This window comes from Pleurodeles waltl, chromosome 7 (assembly GCF_031143425.1).
Source record: "Pleurodeles waltl isolate 20211129_DDA chromosome 7, aPleWal1.hap1.20221129, whole genome shotgun sequence".
Classification (NCBI taxonomy): Eukaryota; Metazoa; Chordata; class Amphibia; order Caudata; family Salamandridae; genus Pleurodeles; species Pleurodeles waltl.
The window spans coordinates 1,371,655,021-1,371,674,195 of record NC_090446.1 but is presented as its reverse complement, the minus strand read 5'-3'; the positions used below and the strand labels follow the sequence as shown (position 1 = coordinate 1,371,674,195).

At 44.5% G+C, this 19,175-nt stretch overlaps 1 protein-coding gene across 1 annotated transcript in view; it reads left to right on the top strand.

Annotated features, from left to right (window-relative positions):
• The window catches only part of LOC138247052 (uncharacterized), a 249,316-nt gene that overhangs the window by 213,161 nt on the left and 16,980 nt on the right, over window positions 1-19,175 (top strand). Inside the window, exons 47-51 of the mRNA XM_069201802.1 lie at window positions 9,054-9,162; window positions 10,312-10,413; window positions 12,336-12,349; window positions 13,789-13,818; window positions 18,121-18,226. Coding sequence (XP_069057903.1) covers window positions 9,054-9,162; window positions 10,312-10,413; window positions 12,336-12,349; window positions 13,789-13,818; window positions 18,121-18,226 — 361 coding nt within the window. The remainder of the gene's footprint in view (window positions 1-9,053; window positions 9,163-10,311; window positions 10,414-12,335; window positions 12,350-13,788; window positions 13,819-18,120; window positions 18,227-19,175) is intronic.

The window sequence follows — 19,175 nt, the reverse complement described above, 5'->3', positions numbered from 1 at the left end:
AACAATTACTACCAGAACCAAAATGTTGACCTAGGAAAAGGGAGATGTAATGCAAGTAGGCTAGAAAGGGAATAGCTGTTTAGTTGCGGCTTTTAGAAATCTTTGGTCCATCTCTTAGTGTCTCAGAGACCAACAAGCCAGTCACCTTCTATCCGAGCTCCTAACGGCCTCACCCAATCCACCTATTACTGTTTCATATCTCATAAAATAGTTAGTTCATCTCTCACTGTGGCATCTCTTAGCAACACCATGGCTCTCAGGCCTACTGCTATCCTTCACACTCTCTCCCGCCTAGGGCCATCTGGCCCATCCATTGCTTTATCAGCTGTTAGAAGGCATTATGTCAGCATTCAGTCTCTTAGGACTCCATCAGCCAACCTCTCACTTTCCCAGCTCAAAAAAATATATGCCACCTCTCATTTTAACAGAGTTGTAGAAGCTTTCAAATCTAATGGAGCAATCACTTATGTGGTGTTTAATGCTACACCAAAAGGCACACAATTAAATATCTGGCATCGGCACTAAAAGGTCAAAGATAGTGTCATCTAATGCAGTCCATGTCCCCATTCCATGATTTTGTTAGGGACTCCAATCTTTCCATGGTAATGAGCACTTCACCACTCTTCCCAGTCTGGTTGCTGCTGTGTCTTCCTTACTCTTGAAGAACATCATGTAGGAATTATAGCCCACTAATGTGGGCAATAACGGTTGTTAAAGGCTCCAAACATGAGTTACAGTCCAAAGAACCAAGCAAGGGCCTAGAATTAGGATGAGGTGGCCGAATGGCTATAAAGTTAATATAAAGTTATTAGAGCATTTCAACCACTGAGGACTGAATGTTCTAAATCAGTGGTTCTTAACCTTTGGTCTGGGGACCCCTGGGACTGCAAAGCCAACTCAGGCGGTCCGCGACTGCTTAGAAAATTAAATAACTTTAACAGAATAGTAAAGTGTATATAAAGAAGTAAAATGCAATGTTGAAAAATGTTGAGCCTTCCGTAAATGTAAAGAAATTTGAAATATGAGGCTAAAAATTCATTTGGTGTCCTCAGATTGATTTCTGGGAGTAGTGTAAATGCATCAAATGGAATACAGTTAAAGCTTCGACAGAATACCGCATGGACGATGGGTGGCCTCAGCTGAATTTAGGAAACCCCAACCTTCCCACTAAAAAGAAAATTTAGATGTTTATATTTCTTTGTGAATTAAAATATTTAATCTTGTATTTGTTTGTTTGTGAATGCTTGTTTCTGTATTTTTATGTATTTTTTTAGTTTTAAATCATCAAAATCGTAATGACTCATCAGAGGTCCTTGGCTTTCAATAATCATACAGCGGGAGTCCTCAGATTCCAGTAATGATTAAGCTGGGTCCACATTAATGCAGAATCCTAGCCATCTTGAAGCCACTAGCTCTGAGCAGCCACTAGCCTCGACGGAGATGAGACTGAGCACTGCCTAAGGCAAAATATTAACCAAGCTTGATCTCAGTGCCCCTATTACGGATAGGACAGCCAAATGGCAGCATGGCTAGTGTTCTAGAACAGCCTATTCCCTTTTACCCACCACTCAGAAGAGCTGAGTTACGGGCTCCGCCAATGCGGATACGCCTACATTTGCACCAGGAAATGCCTCTGCAAATTCCGGTCCAAGGAGAAGACTAACTTAATCAGCAAAAAATGGTGTAATCTATTGAGGTTCTCTTGAGAGTGGCACTTGTAGGTCTGAGAAAGATCCTCTAAGTTCTGTTGGTACCCTAGAGAATGCCAGCCTATGTCTGGGAAAGACGCCAAGAGGGAACATCCTGCAAGGGCATGGGGAGGGTACCTAATGCCTCTCGAAGAACATATTACCACCTACGGATATCTCTACTACAGGGTAATGTTCCCCTCGCTCCCCTGGGTGTAGACTGCACTAACAATTCCCATGTTCACTTCCTTGTTTTCTCTTTTCTCTCAGAATGCCACAAATGTGCTCCAGAACCGGACTGTCCTGCCGGATTCCACATGACGATGTCGTTCAACCCTGAAACAGAGTGCTGTCCCCACTACACCTGCGGTAAGTACTGCAACAAGCATCACAGCCATACCATGGGAAGAGCAGGAACCCAGGGTGGCCGCTTGGCACGAGTTCCTTGGCCGTGCAGTCGCCAGCAGATAATTCGGCACCGCCGCTGTCTGGTACCAGAATATCGTCTGCCTTAAATATCGTTTAGAAAAATATAATGGAAAGTTATTATTAAAAGTTATAATTAGGGCAAAATATTGGTGTTAGACGATATTCTGTCTATGATGTACAACCATTGGAATGTATCCAACTCTTATGAATGCACATGATAAAATGAACAAGACAAAGAGGATTGAACAGCATATTGTGAGTCCACCATAGAATTAAAGGTTCCTTTTACAGCGATGTATGGACGAGAATCAGAAACTGAAAAAAGCATGCAGAAAGTTTTAAAGAAGGTCAATGCCTGTCTACAAGACCCTTCGTAGGGTGGAGGGTTCACAATGGCACATGTGGCAGATCTAAAGTGGTGCGGAAACGCGTTTTCTGCCTCAAGCGTTTATTGCGAGCAAAAGAAACATTTGGAAAAGATGGAGGAAGATAAAAACGGAAAAGCATCACAAAGGGAGAAAGAAGAAAGCTGCAAGAGTGAGCTGAAGGGGCAGGGAGTGTCTGTAAATGGATAAAAGAGGCCCGCGATGGCTTCAGGATTACACCGCCTCAGTATTCCGTGTTTGCACGTTTAATTGAAGCAGCCGCGTGTTTAAGCGGAGGGCTTTGGGCACCGTAACGTTTTTATTTACAAATTAGGCACAGACTCTCAAACTGTCAAAAGGGGCATGCAGCAGCCAATACTTAATGTGCAATAGAATGAGCCCAGAAACTTGTGGCTGGTGCTTTTAAATGTGGGCGCACCTAATACCAGAGATGCACACCCTTGGATCGGACTCATGGCTCTTCCATCCTCTGTCCGGTACGCCCTGTCCATGTAGCGCACTGGTACAGGTTCCTGCTGTTTCCCTTTGCAGCGGTGTTTCCACCTTGCTGTTGCCACTTCTTCCCCTTCTGTATGTTTTTCCCTCTATTGCTCGCGGTCACTGTCTTATGAGGAAAAGTAAGGGCCAGCCCCCAAAAATTTGTGCTGGTGCGCCCCATCAGCAAACAGAGGCTCAAATTAAGCATTGGCAACAGCTCCCAGTTTAGGAGTTTTGGGTCTTTAGAGATGTCGGAGCACAGTGACACTTTCATCAGTCCTTTCTGGGTATCACAATCATCGCAGTAACTGCAATGACTACAGAGTGTGGCCTTTCTCCACGTCTCCTCATATTTGCTGAGAAGCCTGGACTCAAGCGCCAGCTGCTACGTCACTCTTTATGCTTCCATGGGCAGTTACTATTTTTACAGAGCTTGGCGTCTCTAAGTCTCACTGTGTTTTTCTAGGCACAGATCAGAGTCGTCCTTCTGTTATCTAGCTGCAGACCTTGACATCAGCACCTCTGTATGTCGGGTTTGTGGCAAAGCTTGGCTTCTCTAGGTGTCTCTCCGGTTACTCTGGTTGCAGAGTTTGGCCTCACCGCCTCATTCTGTTGGGTTTTCAGCAGACCTGGGCTTCTCTAGGTATTTCCCTTGCTACTCTGGCTGCAGTCTGCAGCACATCTGTTATCCTTGGTGCAGAGCTGTGCCTGGCAGCTTCTGTCTATTGGATTTTCGGGAGAATGTGAAGTTTTCTGGTTACTATCTTTGCATATCCTTGCTTCCTTAGATAGTTCCCTTGTCAAACTTCTTAAGTCATTTGTATTTCTGGGGCGCCCCAATGTACTCTTCCATAATACTCCCAGTTGGCTCTTAAACTGCCCTGCTTAACTCATAGAATTTGGAGAGGGCGAGGATGGGTTTTTCCATGTCAAGTGATCAACCTACAATTTGTACTGAATAGTAACACTTTATGCAGCAGTCACTGCCACGATTTACAGACAAAAGCCCAGTGAATACCAGGTCTTATGAGCTAATCAAATCCCTGTAATCTTCCTCTGTGATCCTTCCACATGCTGTAGGGGACTGGTCGGAGTATATTCTGCTGATCCATTTAATAATCTAACCGTACGCCCACGCTGCACATGTGTGTTGTTAATTGTGTATGTTGTATTTCTTTTCTTAGCGAGGGCTGCAACATTGAGATCACAAAAAATGCCTAAGTGATTACAGCTTGTTAGAGTATAAACGATGACAGTATGCAAAAAGGAGGGGGAAGGTCAAAATATACAACTTAAGAGCCTTTACATGCAGTGCAAATGCGATGTTGGTGGTAGGCGCAGTGGACACCGCAGCCCATGCTACTAAGCTGAGGAGGTGTTTCTTAAGGGAGGTTTTGTAGGTATAGAGTGAGACTGATGACTACTGTCTTTAGGGAGAGGATTCAACAAGCAGGGGGATTCTCAGGGAATAAAGACTTGAATCTACACGTGGTGTAGGGGAGTTTAGGGTAGTTGCATGGTATTGGCTTTGCAAGTGGAAGGATGTCTCAGAATGTAAGGAGATGGGTTCAGCTAGATGAAGGGGCTGAGGTTCTGGGCTGATTGGAAGTTCTTGAGTACTTGACCCTGCCAGCCTTGTTATCATAAGAAGGAATGTGGGGAGATCTAGGGAAGTTAAACAGAGTATGGGTTAAAAGAGTGGCAATAAGTCAAGGAGGCAATTCACGCAAGAAAGGTGGCACGAGCAAGTCGCATACCAGCGCACCTCAAGGTTCTCTAGCCGTGGTGATGTGAGGAGGTTGTCAGCCTAACTTTAGATCACTGAGGGCATAGCTTTGCATGTCTGAGTGCATGAGAAGCAGAAGATGTCCGTTTTGGAGCATTCAGTATAAGGCAGTGTTCACATCATCCAGTACTTCATAAGTACATCTATTTAGCAACTGAAAGTGCTTGTACCCAAGGGTCTATCTGTGCTATAAACATAATGAACGAGATTTGAATAAATGAATCATGTTGGTGGCACCTGCCTCTCACATTCAGTAGAACTCCATCACTGAAGTTCACAAATGTGTGAAAGTGAGGCGGTCCAATCGTACTGGTGCCTATGTTATATGTAAATAATAATAGAGAACTAACAATTCTTTATTTATTTTCCATTTCAGATCCACCGGTAAGTTGCCTGTCATTATGGCTGTGCAGTAAGTAACACTCTGGCAACAGAAACGTTAATATTTAATTCCTGTGTCTCGACTCATCCTTAAAAGTCAAGTTTGCAGTGTCCTCCTGGCATCCACCCCTGACTCCTGGTACCACAGTGCCTCTGATTATACGTGGATTTCATTAATTGTATTGGCGGTGAAGTATAGAGGGGGAGGAGGTTTTGAAGGGAACAGGTTAGAGGAGTAATTGTGCTGTAATGTAGGAGTGACATGCGCACTTCATACAGCAAGTTTAGATCCACAGACTAGCAGGGAAATTCTGTGGAAGAGATCTGAGGGGCACACATTTTAAACCAACCCACCTGTTCTGTATAAGACCACACATGGATAGTAATGGTCCACAAGTGAACTAAGGTACACTGATAATGTAGAAGGGCAGAGCCAAGTACCTGTTGGATATTGCCTGGTCCCTATTCTATCCGCTTCACAGACGTACAAGCCCAAAGGAAATCCTTCTGATCATTAGAATATTGTAGAAGTCCTGGGAAGGAAGGAATGGCTATTTTCAGAAGGCAAGGTCCACATGCTGAGCCATGCACAATAACATCAGGAGAAATCAAACATAGCGTGGAGAATGGCACGTAAAATAAAGAGAAACTCAGCACAACTGAGTTTCAGACTATCTATTTTGAACACAATCTGCAGGAGATAGTGAGGCTTTGAACATAAATATGTATAAAGGGGCATAAGCGCAATCACACAGAACTGCGCCAGAGTGACTAGCATGCATTAGAGTAGGGTGGAAAGGGATCAAAGGAATGCTGAGTGCATTAGGGGATAACAAACATCAAAAGGATTTCTTGTGCTATTCTAGAAATCAGGGGTCAATGTGAAATCGGTTCTTGTAGCAGTATCCAAATGTACTAAAGCTATTCCAGAGACAGGTGCACAAAATTCATCTGGTTTAAACCACAAGTCCTGTGAGGCACAGCTGATGTTACTAAGTAAACAGTAGAGTGGAGAGGGAGATTGAAAAGTATAAAGGGGGGTAGGAGTGCCTAAATACTGTATGAGGGTCATATGAGGATCATTAGCACATCATACCTCTTCCACATCTAACTCCTTACTCATTAAGGGTGGATCGGTGTCCATGAGTAAATAAACCATGATCACCCTGGAGGCAATTTAGTACCCCAGGCATGAGTATATGTATACCACCCACTTATCTTGAGTTCCTTGTTTCTGATAGAATAAGAGCCAAGGTATTTCAGTATAACAGACTAGTAGGACAAGAACATGTAAGTAAATCAATTTTTGTTGTTCATGACAATGTCTAATAAAGACATAGGGTGCCATACTCCTAGGAAAACTGGTTTACAACTGGAGACCAAGTAGCAATCACTAGTTTGCATTCAGCAATGGATATAAATTGACTTGCTGGGCCTTAAGTCCTCATCTCCTGTCAGATTCATTGTTTCTGCATCTGACTGTGGAAATAACTATTGACATCCTCGCTGTTAAAAGGAGTTTAATGTCACCTGATGAGTAATTGATGGTTGTCCGTTGGCCTTACTAGGAAGGTTGCATGGAAAATTGCAGATCAAGTCAAGAGGAATTTACGGACCTCCCTCTGAGCAGCTCTCCTTATCGTTTATCCCCTCACAGAGAGATGTGCATAAGGAATCACAGATGCTATATTAAAGACCAGAAATTTATTTTTATTCTTAAAATCACACAGAATTATCAAAGGAGTTGCAAACATTCTAATAATGTCATATCCAGACAAAATGAGAATTTGAGCTACAGATGAAAAAGTTTGCTATTTTTAAGGTTGTTTGCTCTAGGTGTATTATAGTGCCATTGAATAGAACGTTGTGCAGTACACTTACACAAGTGTAGCAAAAGCATACAACTATAAACCACACAATTCTTAGTGTTTTTGCCATGGGTAAACCAGGTGCACTACTTAGTAAAATAAAAAGGGGCCTATTCACAAACAGTATTCTGTAGTATGTTAGGTGGTATTACAGTAGTGCGGCACATACCACAAAACGCTATTCATAGACCTGTGGCTGGAGACCTTCACTTTCACCTCTCCTTCCTTTTCTGTGCTGAGATCTCTGACATCTTTTCTATGCGGTGATCCCCATCACAGATGCAGAGATCTCTGCACATATGGGTATACGTCTGAGTAGTAAATGTGAGTGACTGGGGGGGGTAGATGAAAAATGGGGAATATTTACTAAATGGGAGGGGTTTAGAGAGGGAAGTGCTAATACAAACACACACCTACAAATAAATAAGACAAGTGCTATTTCTACAGCCCTGAAGGTGTCAAACCAAGTGTAAATGTACTCCATCCCAGCCGTGGAGTAAGTCAAGCACCACGCATGACCGCTCAGAGGTATGGTATCATGGTCCCATAGAAAACAGTGGTGGCAGGGGAATAAATGACCCACAGTAAATAATGGTAAATTAATTAAATAATTTTGACTTTTAAATTATATATATTTTTCTGAATGTAAAAAGGGATATTTTATTATTAATGATTTTACTATTTTAAAACATTACATTAACTGCTACATAGGCAGTTACTGTGTGAATCGTAATTCCAGGTACGTTTCACCCGATAATTCCCAATTGCTACCCAGAACTTTCCCCAGAATGTTTTGGGGGCAAAAAGGAGGTCTGTAGTGTTTCTGCAGTTCTCATAATTGAGATAGGCCCGGTAATTCCATTTAGCAGGCACACTGGGATTATTAGGACACTCGTAATAAGCCTAAATGTGTTTTTTTTCTTCTTACTAGTTTTGTGTATGATATATACAGCCACATCCTTTTTGACCCACATTGGTGTAGGGCTTTAAGTCGTGAAGGCGCTCTGTGCCTACCATAGCAGAAAAGGCTACTCTGATTAGAAAGCAAACCTGGCTATTATGCCACTGAACACATTAGGATGAACATGTAAACTGCGCTATCTACAGTTAGCGGCAAGAGAGCAGATATTCTATTATCAATATTCTTCCTCTCTGAGAGCAAGGCGGGGCACAGCTGTCTTCTGCAGGCCAGGAGAAAGCCTTCATGCTACCCCATTGTGAAGGGTGGATTGCGGAAGGGGGAGTTGCTGAAATCAGCCCTTACTATTACAAGTATGCAGTGGCAGGCGGTAATTTGAGCAGAGGGGTGTAGGCCAGCCACACATGCACACTCACTCACACCCATGCATTCACACACACTCATACACTCTCCCATTCACAGCACACACTCACAAATACACATAAAATTGTCAATACATCCACACATTCACCAAACATTAAAAAACATAAAACTTACCGGCCGCAGCAGCTCAGGTGGGGGGTGAGAAGCCTCTGAGGTTCAAAGAGGGATGGTACTGCTGCCTCCTCTCATTGGCTGATCTGGGTAGGCCAGTGAGAGGAGGAGAAAGGCCCTGATTTATCACAGAGTGGGATGGGCTCAGTGAGACTTGCTGACCCCACCCCACTCTGTGACAAGGTGTCAGCAATAGACAGTCAGCCCAGGCCCTTCAGGGGATAAAATTGAAGCGCCTAGGTCCAAGGCTATCAGTGACACTCACCCACATCATAAGGAGGAGGACCACCAGGCACTTTGCCAGGCTGAGGAGGTCAAGCCCACAGGGCTATTACATCTTCATCCAAGATAGGTTCAGCTCAGGCAGCCAGGCGCCTGTGCATTTAGCGCATGTAGAGTCCCTGGCTGTCTGACCTGAACCTTTGCTCAGCCTGACAGACACTCTTCATGTCAGGAAAAAGACCCACCCTTAAGGATAGGCTGCCACTGCAAATATGCATCTTAAGCCTTCACAAAAACTGTATGGAAGTAGTTGACAATGCTGTGAACCTAACAGTTATTGTTCTTGACTTTTGTCCTCTTTAGTGTTTGGGTGTCACATGTCCGGAGCCACCAAAATGCAAGAAGATTGGTGAAATTGCAATCATTTATGAAGGCTCTGGGCATGACGCCTGCTGTCATGACTACGAATGTGGTGAGTAGTCAAGTGCATACCAGATAAAGAGGGTTGTGCTGGGAGCTGTGTGTAGCACAGGGAGATGTGCAGGATTTTACAAGAGATTTTCCATACACGACTATTTAAAACTATGAGAATTAAGTTCTTAACCATCCGAATTCTCTAATTTAAAATATTTAAAAAGAACGTTGCAGACAAATAAAACTGTTACATTTTGAGAGTGTAGAGGAACGTGACAAACTTGTGTCCCAATTGTATAATCTCAAAGAAGGCCCTAACCAGTTTCACTTACCCACTGCCTCACCTGTCAGGGCTCATCGCTACCTCAGATGTCAGACAACATTGGTTTTCCCTCACTGTCTCAATTCTTAGAGAATATCTCTAACCATCTCGGTTGTGGGGGGTCCATCCAGTCCTCAATTCTTAGAGCCCAAACAGTCCATCTGTGTCTCAGCTCTTAGGGCCCACATAGTTCACCTCCATCTCTCTTCTCAAGAGCCACACGGTTCACCTCTCACTGTCTCTCTTCTCAGGGCCCGTTCAGGTGCCCCCTCTCTGCTTCCCCTCTTTGGGCCCATCTAGTTCACCTCTGTCTTTCTTCTTTGAGTCCATCCAGTTTGCCTCTCAATTTCTTCTTTGCGCCCTTTTATCACTTCGGGGTCCATCCAGTTCACCTCTCACCGTTTCTCTTCTTTGGGTCCATTCTGCTCACCTTTCACTGTCTCTCCTATTTGAGACAATCCAGTTTACTTCAAATGTTCTCTGTTTTGTGCACCCATCCAATTCATCTCTCACTGTCTCTCCTCTTTTGGCTCATCCAGTTCACCTCTTCTTTAGGTCTATTCATCTCAACTCTGACTGTAACTCCTCTTTGGGCCCACCGACTTCACCGCTCATTGTCATAGCTCTAATGACCCTCCCAGCTCAGTAGTACAAATCTCTCTACCAGTGTCTGGGAAGTGAAAGCAGATGCGTGTATGACCAGTGCAGTGAATGAAGACCTGCATTCATCCGTGTTTACCCTGTCCATGGGATGTGCAGCTCTGACAGCTGGGGCTAAAGACATACCGGGGAGCCTGTCTGGTTCCCCAACTAGGGCACAGGCCCCCAGGATTCAAAGACACTGACGCTTTGCTTTGTTGCTCCTCCTTGTTTTCCTCCCACCAGTATGTCTACCGTGTGCTTCTGCCCCCGACTGTACACCTGGATATATTGCCGAACCCATTGCGGACTCGGAGGAACGTCGGTGTTGTCCTCAGTACAAATGCGGTAAGTACAAGCCAAGCTTTGCGCAAACTCCCAGGTGTGCAGTGGGGGTGCTGGGGGGGAGACACATTGCACTAGGGCAGCTCGCTTGGTTACAAGCACTGGGGCAGCTCGCTTGGTTCCTGTAAGACAGCCCAGGTGGAAGAGTGTCATGCACTGATGAAGCGATCTAAGGGAGCATCACACTGGGGCAGCTCGCTTGGTTACAAGAGCTGGGGCAGCTCGCTTGGCTCCAGTGAGACAGCGCAGGAGGAAGAGTGGCACGCACTGATGCAGCGCTCTAAGGGAGCATCACACTGGGGCAGCGCGCTTGGTTACAAGCACTGGGGCAGCTCGCTTGGTTCCAGTGAGACAGCGCAGGAGGAAGAGTGGCACGCACTGATGCAGCGCTCCAAGGGAGCATCACACTGGGCCAGCTTGTTTGGTTCAGATGGAGGAGGGGCATTACACTGGGGCAGCTCGCTTGGTGCAGGTGGAGGAGGGGCATTACACTGAGGCTGCTCGCTTGGTGCAGGTGGAGGAGGGGCATTACACTGGGGCAGCTCGCTTGGTGCAGGTGGAGGAGGGGCATTACACTGGGGCAGCTCGCTATTACACTGGGGCAGCTCGCTTGGTGCAGGAGTGGCATTACACTGGGGCAGCTCGCTTGGTGCAGGTGGAGGAGGGGCATTACACTGGGGCAGCTCGCTTGGTGCCAGTGGAGGAGGGGCATTACACTGGGGCAGCTCGCTTGGTGCAGGTGGAGGAGGGGCATTACACTGGGGCAGCTCGCTTGGTGCAGGTGGAGGAGTGGCATTACACTGGGGCAGCTCGCTTGGTGCAGGTGGAGGAGGGGCATTACACTGGGGCAGCTCGCTTGGTGCCGGTGGAGGAGAGGCATTACGCTGGGGCAGCTCGCTTGGTGCGGGTGGAGGAGGGGCATTACGCTGGGGCAGCTCGCTTGGTGCGGGTGGAGGAGGGGCATTACGCTGGGGCAGCTCGCTTGGTGCCGGTGGAGGAGAGGCATTACGCTGGGGCAGCTCGCTTGGTGCGGGTGGAGGAGAGGCATTACGCTGGGGCAGCTCGCTTGGTGCGGGTGGAGGAGGGGCATTACGCTGGGGCAGCTCGCTTGGTGCCGGTGGAGGAGAGGCATTACGCTGGGGCAGCTCGCTTGGTGCGGGTGGAGGAGGGGCATTACGCTGGGGCAGCTCGCTTGGTGCGGGTGGAGGAGGGGCATTACACTGGGGCAGCTCGCTTGGTGCGGGTAGAGGAGGGGCATTACACGGGGGCAGCTCGCTTGGTTCCAGTGAGACAGCAGCCAGAGGACGCAGAGAATATGCCAGCAGCAGAACAGATAGATGAGCTGGAGAGGTGGGAGAGAGCCAGTGCTCCCAGAGTGAATGAAGTGTCGAGAATCTACAAAGAGAAAGTAGAATCTGAGTCTAGAGGTGCAAGTCCATAAACCAGGAAAAGCTAACCAACTGCAGGGAGGAAAGCAGGGTGAACATGGGACTGAGAGAAGAAGCAGAAATATTCCGAAGACTGGGAGCAGAAGTGTAAAGAAATAAGGAAGGGTATTAAAAAGATTCTGAGAGCAGAGGTGCAGAGGGAACTACGGTGTCCTGGTGGGGCTGAGAGTAGAAGTACAGAGAAGATAGAAAACAGGTGCAGTGAAAGAAACAAGAGAAGTGAAAAAATGCAGCGAGTAGAAGTGCAGATGGGAGCAAGGGGAGATGTTGGGGGCAGAGAGCTGAGAGCAGCAGTGCAGACCTTACAAGTATTGGAAGTTAGTGACAGGACGGAGAATGGTGAACAATGAAACTAAAGCGACTGGAGGAAGCCGGATATGGAGAGTAGAGGTGGCCTTAGACTAAAAGAAATGTTGAAAGTGAAAAGTGGGTTTAAAAAGATAACATGCTAATAATTGTCTCTGTTTTTCCTTTCAGTACCTATTCCAACGGTAAGTTGTTTAGGATGTTTTGATGTTTTACTTGTAGTATAAGAGAGTGCATTACTAGAGAAGCATGTCTAGTGTGTGTCTCTTTATTTATGAGTGTGCGTCTGTGCAACATTAAGGCCCTGATTGCATGTCATGCACAATCAGTGGATGCACCTGTTAATTACCATTAGCAAGCGGTGCGGCAATTAGCAGGTGCACAGTTTGCCCCGCCTCCTCAGAATTAGGAATTACCTACAAACTGAATTCAGCTGTTCCAGTTATTTTGCTTTTCTTGCACTCCTGAAAGGCAGCAGCGTTTACCTGCCCTGAACTCCCGCATTATGCGCAGTTTGCATCCGCTTTGTGAACCCCGAGTTCTGGATCCTGATCGCAGCACAGTCAGCGGCTCATTCTGGATCCTGATTGCAGTGCAGTCAGCGGCTCAGACTGGATCCTGATTGCAGCGCAGTCAGCGGTTCGGTCTGGATCCTGATTGCAACGCAGTCAGCGTCTCAGTCTGGATTCTGATTGCAGTGCAGTCAGTGGTTCGGTCTGGATCCTGATTGCAGTGCAGTCAGCGGCTCAGTCTGGATCCTGATTGCAGCGCAGTCAGCGGCTCAGTCTGGATCCTGCTTGCAGTGCAGTCAGCAGACTGGATCCTGATTGCAGTGCAGTCAGCGGCTCAGTCTGGATCCTGATTGCAGCACAGTCAGTGGTTCAGTCTGGATTCTGATTGCCGAACATTCTGGACAGGGAATTGTGGCAGGGGCTGCTGCAGTCCTCTGCCAAAATGCATTTTTTGATGTCTCATTACAGACTACAATAGTTGTGAGCAACACACAGTCCTCCAACTATTATCAAACACTTCCTCTAACAAAAAGCCAGCCCTGTTCCCTTTGCCTTTTTTTTTTAAAGTGAAGTCTATTGGCTTTGCCAATGCTTGTTTCCAAAAATGGGCCATTGGGCACTATCTGCTCATGTTGGCTTTGGTGAAAAACAAATTGAAATACATTATGTGGTGTTAAGGGAGCTCCTGCTCCTTCAGGACTAATAATGGGACCAAGGAAGGTCCTATACAGCAATAGTTATCCTTTGTGTCTCCCAGCTGGGCACTGGTATAACAAGCACACATTGCTTTAGTGAGGAACTGCATGAGACCAGCAACCAGGATGTGTTCTTAGGGTAGAGAACAGCATGAAATCCTCTTCCTGACTAGAATTCAGTCCAATCCAATAACACAGTCCAAGGCCTACAATGATGATAATCGCCTCGATTGTAAGAGAGCGCATCCATCTCTCCGACACAATCTGGAGTTTGAACCCAAAGGGGTATTATCCCGGTAGCAGTAGTGGAGAAAGAAGTAGGACTTTGAATCACAACGCAGTACATTAGTCACATTCAAGAAAATGCTTCATAATGTGCCAGCTCATTTATGTTCTCTTTTTCCCCACTTTTGACAGATTCCGCCAACTATCCCGCCTACCACTACGGTACGTGCCATGCTGATGCAGCCAAGTCTGCTCTGGCAGGAAATTATCTAGCATCATATTTTATAATCGGAATACTTGCTCTTGTCATGTTATATGTTATGTTTGAGACATGTGTATAGCATGCATTATGTTACTGACGTGGTCTTGCCGCGCTAATTCCAAGTGTGAAATATCATTTGTTTGATACTAAAACCTGTAAAATTGACGAGGAATTGCAGGGATGTAGATCTTTAATGTACTGATCGAGCATTCATAAAACTGCAGTTCAAAATCCCCTGCTTTGAGCTTTGTGAAGGCAGAGTGAGTGCAGGGGTTCCATACTTTAAGGTAATGTCAGGTCAGTTAAAATGGACCCATCATCTCCCATCTTGCTTCTCGCCCCAAGACAGATTTACCTTGCAAAAAAACTGAAGATGCAATCATTAACATATTTTGTGAGTCTGAATCCTGCAATTCCTTCTGAACACATGACAGAATAATACTGAAATCCTTGACCTACAGTCTTCTTAAATGGTTTTTGATCCACCACTATTTTAAATCTGGATACATCATAGGAGGTGCCCCTTACATTAATCTGATATGCACTATGGTCCAGGTGTAGCAAAGGTTTTTACCCATTCTGTGTCAATGGGAAAAAGTGTTTGTACATATGGCCCTATATCCCTACAGTTACAAGGTAGCGAGTTCCCTTCAGTTCACAGATACGCTCTGTTTAAGCAGCACAGGCATCATTGCACAACAGGGAAAGACTGCTCTGCTATCGGCAACATGTGTCCCTATCTTCGAAAGCGTAACCTGAAATCTGGGGACACGTGTGCTAAAGTGTGAAGACAAACTCAGAAAATGTGTAGAATCGAAGGTGTAGATTCCGATTTCTTTGTCTTACATGCAGGAATAAAACAATAGATTGTAAAATGCAGTGGCAATGTTCATTTATTTTCTACATTCTTGCTTATTAGACGTTGCTGCCAAATGGCCCCAACTAGCGAGTGACAACTTCAGTAAGTGTGGTAAGACTGTAGTTTTAGTTTCCCAATATATATCAACAACTTAATTTCTGGTGAGGCCAATTGAGCCATTCAAACTTCTGAACTCAACAAAATGTGTGAATAATAGGATCACCTATTATCTAAGGATCATGAGATATTTGAATGCGTACACAGTTTCGCATAATATCAATTGATAATAGGTATTACTATTTGTAAGCAAAATTAGATTTATTTCAGTTATGTCTGATTGCAGGTTGATAAGCATGTTGTTGATTTTAATATAATGTGGCAATTATTTTAAGTTCGTTTCCCAAGATATTGTTTGAGTTTGGCAAGCTTTGGATCAGTTAGTAGGTGGTAGGATTCTTCGAGTCTGCAAAGGGTTTCTATAGGAGAAGGGTTAATTTCAGGGCCCATTTCACAAAGGTACGCTAAGACCTGAAATCTAAGTTTAGACCTGAAGTCTAAGGGCCCTATTAACAAAGGTAAACTTAGACCTGAAGTCTGAGTTTAGATCCGAAGCCTAAGGGCCCGATTCACAAAGGTAAGCATAGACTTTAGGTCCAAATCGAGCCCTGTGATCAGCAAGAAGTACTTTCTTTAAAAGCTTCTTTCATCAATTTAGCAATGCCCATAGTGGTTTTCTGACAACAGGAAATCGTTGAAAACTATTGCTTGCAGGATTCAATATTTTAGAATTGCTGCATCCAGAATGTCAGTAGTTGTAAAGCAGCTCAGTAGCAGCTTTGCCACCTTTAAGATTCAGTTGGGTAGTGGGACTTAACTTTGCTCACTTCACTGCTTTGCAAAAAGTCATCACATGAATTTTGCAGAGTTTACGGGTCAGTGAAGGTGGAAAGGATGGAGAGAGCAACAAACTTAGCAAAACAAGCTTTTGAATGATCTATTGGTTGGTTTATCACATTAATAATACATATATTTTCATGCAGGCCTTTGAAATTCATTTAATTGATTAATGAAGGATGGCAAGCTGAGCAGCCTCGGACTAGTTTTTGGCTTGTGACCTGCAGGTTATACACATATGTCTATAGCAAGCATATAAGGCCAATGAGTTACTTTACTGCAATAATTCATTTGCTGTCTCATCTACAGAACATATGCACCCATAGTTTGCAGTAAGTTCCTTTACTCTTGTTCACTCCTCCCCCAAACTCAGCCATCACTCCTACTTTTTCCCACTGGATCCCAGCCCTTTTCATATCTGGCTTGAAAATACTTCCATCTGCACCACCTATCGTTTCCAAATATTTTACTATACGCAGGGTGCACTTTGGCTCCAACCATTGGAGACTTAAATCCTGATTTAGAGTTTGGCAGATGGGGTTCTCCACCACAAACGTGATGGATATTGCGTCCGTCATCTTACGATTCCATTGTAGCCTAATGAAATCGTAACAGGACAGATGTAATATCCATCACTTTTGTGACGGAGTAACTCATCCACCAAACTCTAAATCGGGCCCTTACTTTCTCACCTTAGGCTATTGGCTGTTTGATCTGCCATTCCACCTCCTACTGAGTGCTTGCACTGTAATCCGTGAAGGACTATTTTATATCTCAAAGGGACACTGAATGATGCCATTTTACATTTGTTAGCTTATAAATACATTGCATATAGAACATAATTGTTTTGGTTAATTTTTTTCCACTACATCAAACAGGCTTTTTTGAAAAATTATTTTAGTCAGGACTCAAAATACTAGCCTGACCTACTGGCTTTACCACTCCGTGTTGTTCTCTTTTAAACCTACAACCTGCTTCTCTATATTTTGTATGATTGGAAAATTATAGTTAGAATCCAAATATCTCAAGGAAACCTATCTAATCAATAAGGTGAAAAAGATTGCTCACAATTTGCAACCTTTATTTTTTCGACCATTACAACATTTTACTAAATGGCCTGTTTACTAATAAATCAGTTTGTCAAATTCTAATTCGAAGTGAGTTTTAAGCCAACCAACCTCATAATAATAATGAGGTAGGTCATAAATTGCAACTTCCTCTGACTGGAGGCCATCTCAGGCATGGTTGAATGCTAGGGTCAGCAGACTATCATGCCTCAATCGGTTTTCAATAAAATAACCTCTTTTAATGCAGCTCATTTTTCTTAAAGAAAATGGTGCTACGTTCAAAAAAGATAATTTACTTTCTTAAAGGTTGTCTGGCAGTTGGCAGTGGTCCCCAGACTTCTGCCTATTCACCAACAAACTTTTTTTTAACATTCAGTTAGCAAATGGGTCACCACTCCAACTCAGGACTCAGTAACGTGAATATGGCCTTAAATACCTAAAGTCTCTGGCAATCGTAGATTTGTTGGAGCACTACAGTATACATTCAACATTTCTACTTGGTGGCTATGCCTAATAAAGTTTAAATGTGAATTGACAATTGTACCGTTTTCTCCCTAAAAACAATAGTTCTCCCCTCGGTATCCCCTCTCATTTTCCACCTTGGAGAGGCCTTCTTGTCATCGACCGTAGAACAATTAAGCACCTTTTCTGCATGGTGAACTACCTGCAAGCAATATGTGCACATCTAGAAGCCTATGAGTTTGAAGATGTTCACCTACTCCTCCAAAGTTGCCCTCCCTCAAAGAGTGACCATGCTGTCTCTACCACCAAAAGTGCAAATGCTTGATTTCACTGGTAGATTTTCCTTTTTTGCATTTGCACCCAATGAATGTTATTTTCCACCAAGTCTGATTCTGTGAGTGGGAATGTGGAATTTATGTTTGAAGGTGCCATTTCTGCACATATTATTCCCAACCAGGTGTGTTAAAACAGGAGCAAGCCCATAGTTTGCTGCCTCTTTACTCTCTGTGGACTTCTTTGGATATGAGCAACCTCATCATGATAGTAACAACCTCTGTTCATCCCAGCGATCGGGCTAGAGGCTGTTGTTCCTCTGAGGGCATACCGGAAGTAAAAGTACACTTAGAGGTGTATGCTCTCAACAGTCCTAAAGGAAATACCTAATTGCCGAGTTCTCCCATCTCATAGGGGCCCAATTTGCATTACTAAAACCTCTAGTAAGTTCAATGAGATGTTGAACATACTGGAACATGCCCATACAGGAGAATTACTTTTGTCTAGTACTCCCAGGTGCCATTCACTATTCTTGAGAGACAGAAGTAAATAATACCCGCGCCCATGAGAATATGGTCAGAAACACGTGTACAGCTCAAGAAAAGGAATTCAATCTGGTTCACGCAGTTAAGCATGGAATTTTGAGATCCTAGTTGTGGTGCTAGGAATGCTGTGTTTTGAATCAACCTTTAATCTTTTCTCAACAGCCATTCTGCGCACATGTGACATGCGGAGCTATCACCTGCAAGCCCAACGAAAGGCTGGTGGAACAGCCAAAACCTCCTCAGGCATGCTGCCCTATATTTGAGTGCGGTGAGTACAGAAAGATTCCCAGAGTCTCATAACTGTGAAAGGGGTTAGTGAGTGAACACTAACGTGATTAAAAAGACAGCAGTTCTGGCTCATCTTTGAGCAATCTCTCAGCACTTAATGCCAGAGCATGTGCATCAATGTCACCTAACAGAGATCTAGTTTATATTGCTTTCTGTGGATCAGCCATGCATCAGTTCATGCTACTTTCCGCTCTCAGTCAGTCATGTAATTATGGATTGCTGCACCTGCACAATGAGCAATCTATGATTTAATGAGAACCACAACATGTATGCTCTTTCTGTTGGATGCCTGTGGTTTTCCATCAGCAGCCTAGTCTGAGGTGATGACCTCACATTAGCTTAGTAGGCAGCTGTCACATAAAATTTGTTACAAATTAAAGGGATGTGATGCAAGATGGGCAATGGCTGGCCACAAGTCTGATGACAACCCAAAAATAGTTGAGTGGCAAATGGTTTTGCTGAAACAAGACAGAAACAGTGGCCCTCCTGTGATGCCGGAAGCCTGACTACCATTGAACAAGTCCCTCGTAGAGCATTTCCCCCATTTCTCTCACACGCCAGCATTTGGCACATTTCGGAAGCACCCAAAGGTTCTCTTCTATCCAGAGCTCTCCTTTTCTTATTGAATCAAACACAAAGACCCTTCTATTGCTCCAACTAGTATACTGAGGAAACAAAACTCCCTCTGTCCCCCCAGCTGACTTCTAAAAAGAAACACAAGCATAATGATCCAAACAGACTGTTCATGGCTCTACGGCTAGTTTGAAAAGCAGAGGTCTGACTTTAAGCAGCTGAAGTCTGCAGTGCTCAGTAGCACCACTGCCATTCATTTCCTGGCCAAAAAACCTTAAGGCAGTGTCTCTCCATAAGAAAGTTATATACCAAAAAATACAACATATGTGGGAAAGAGACTTATTCCACTCAGAAAA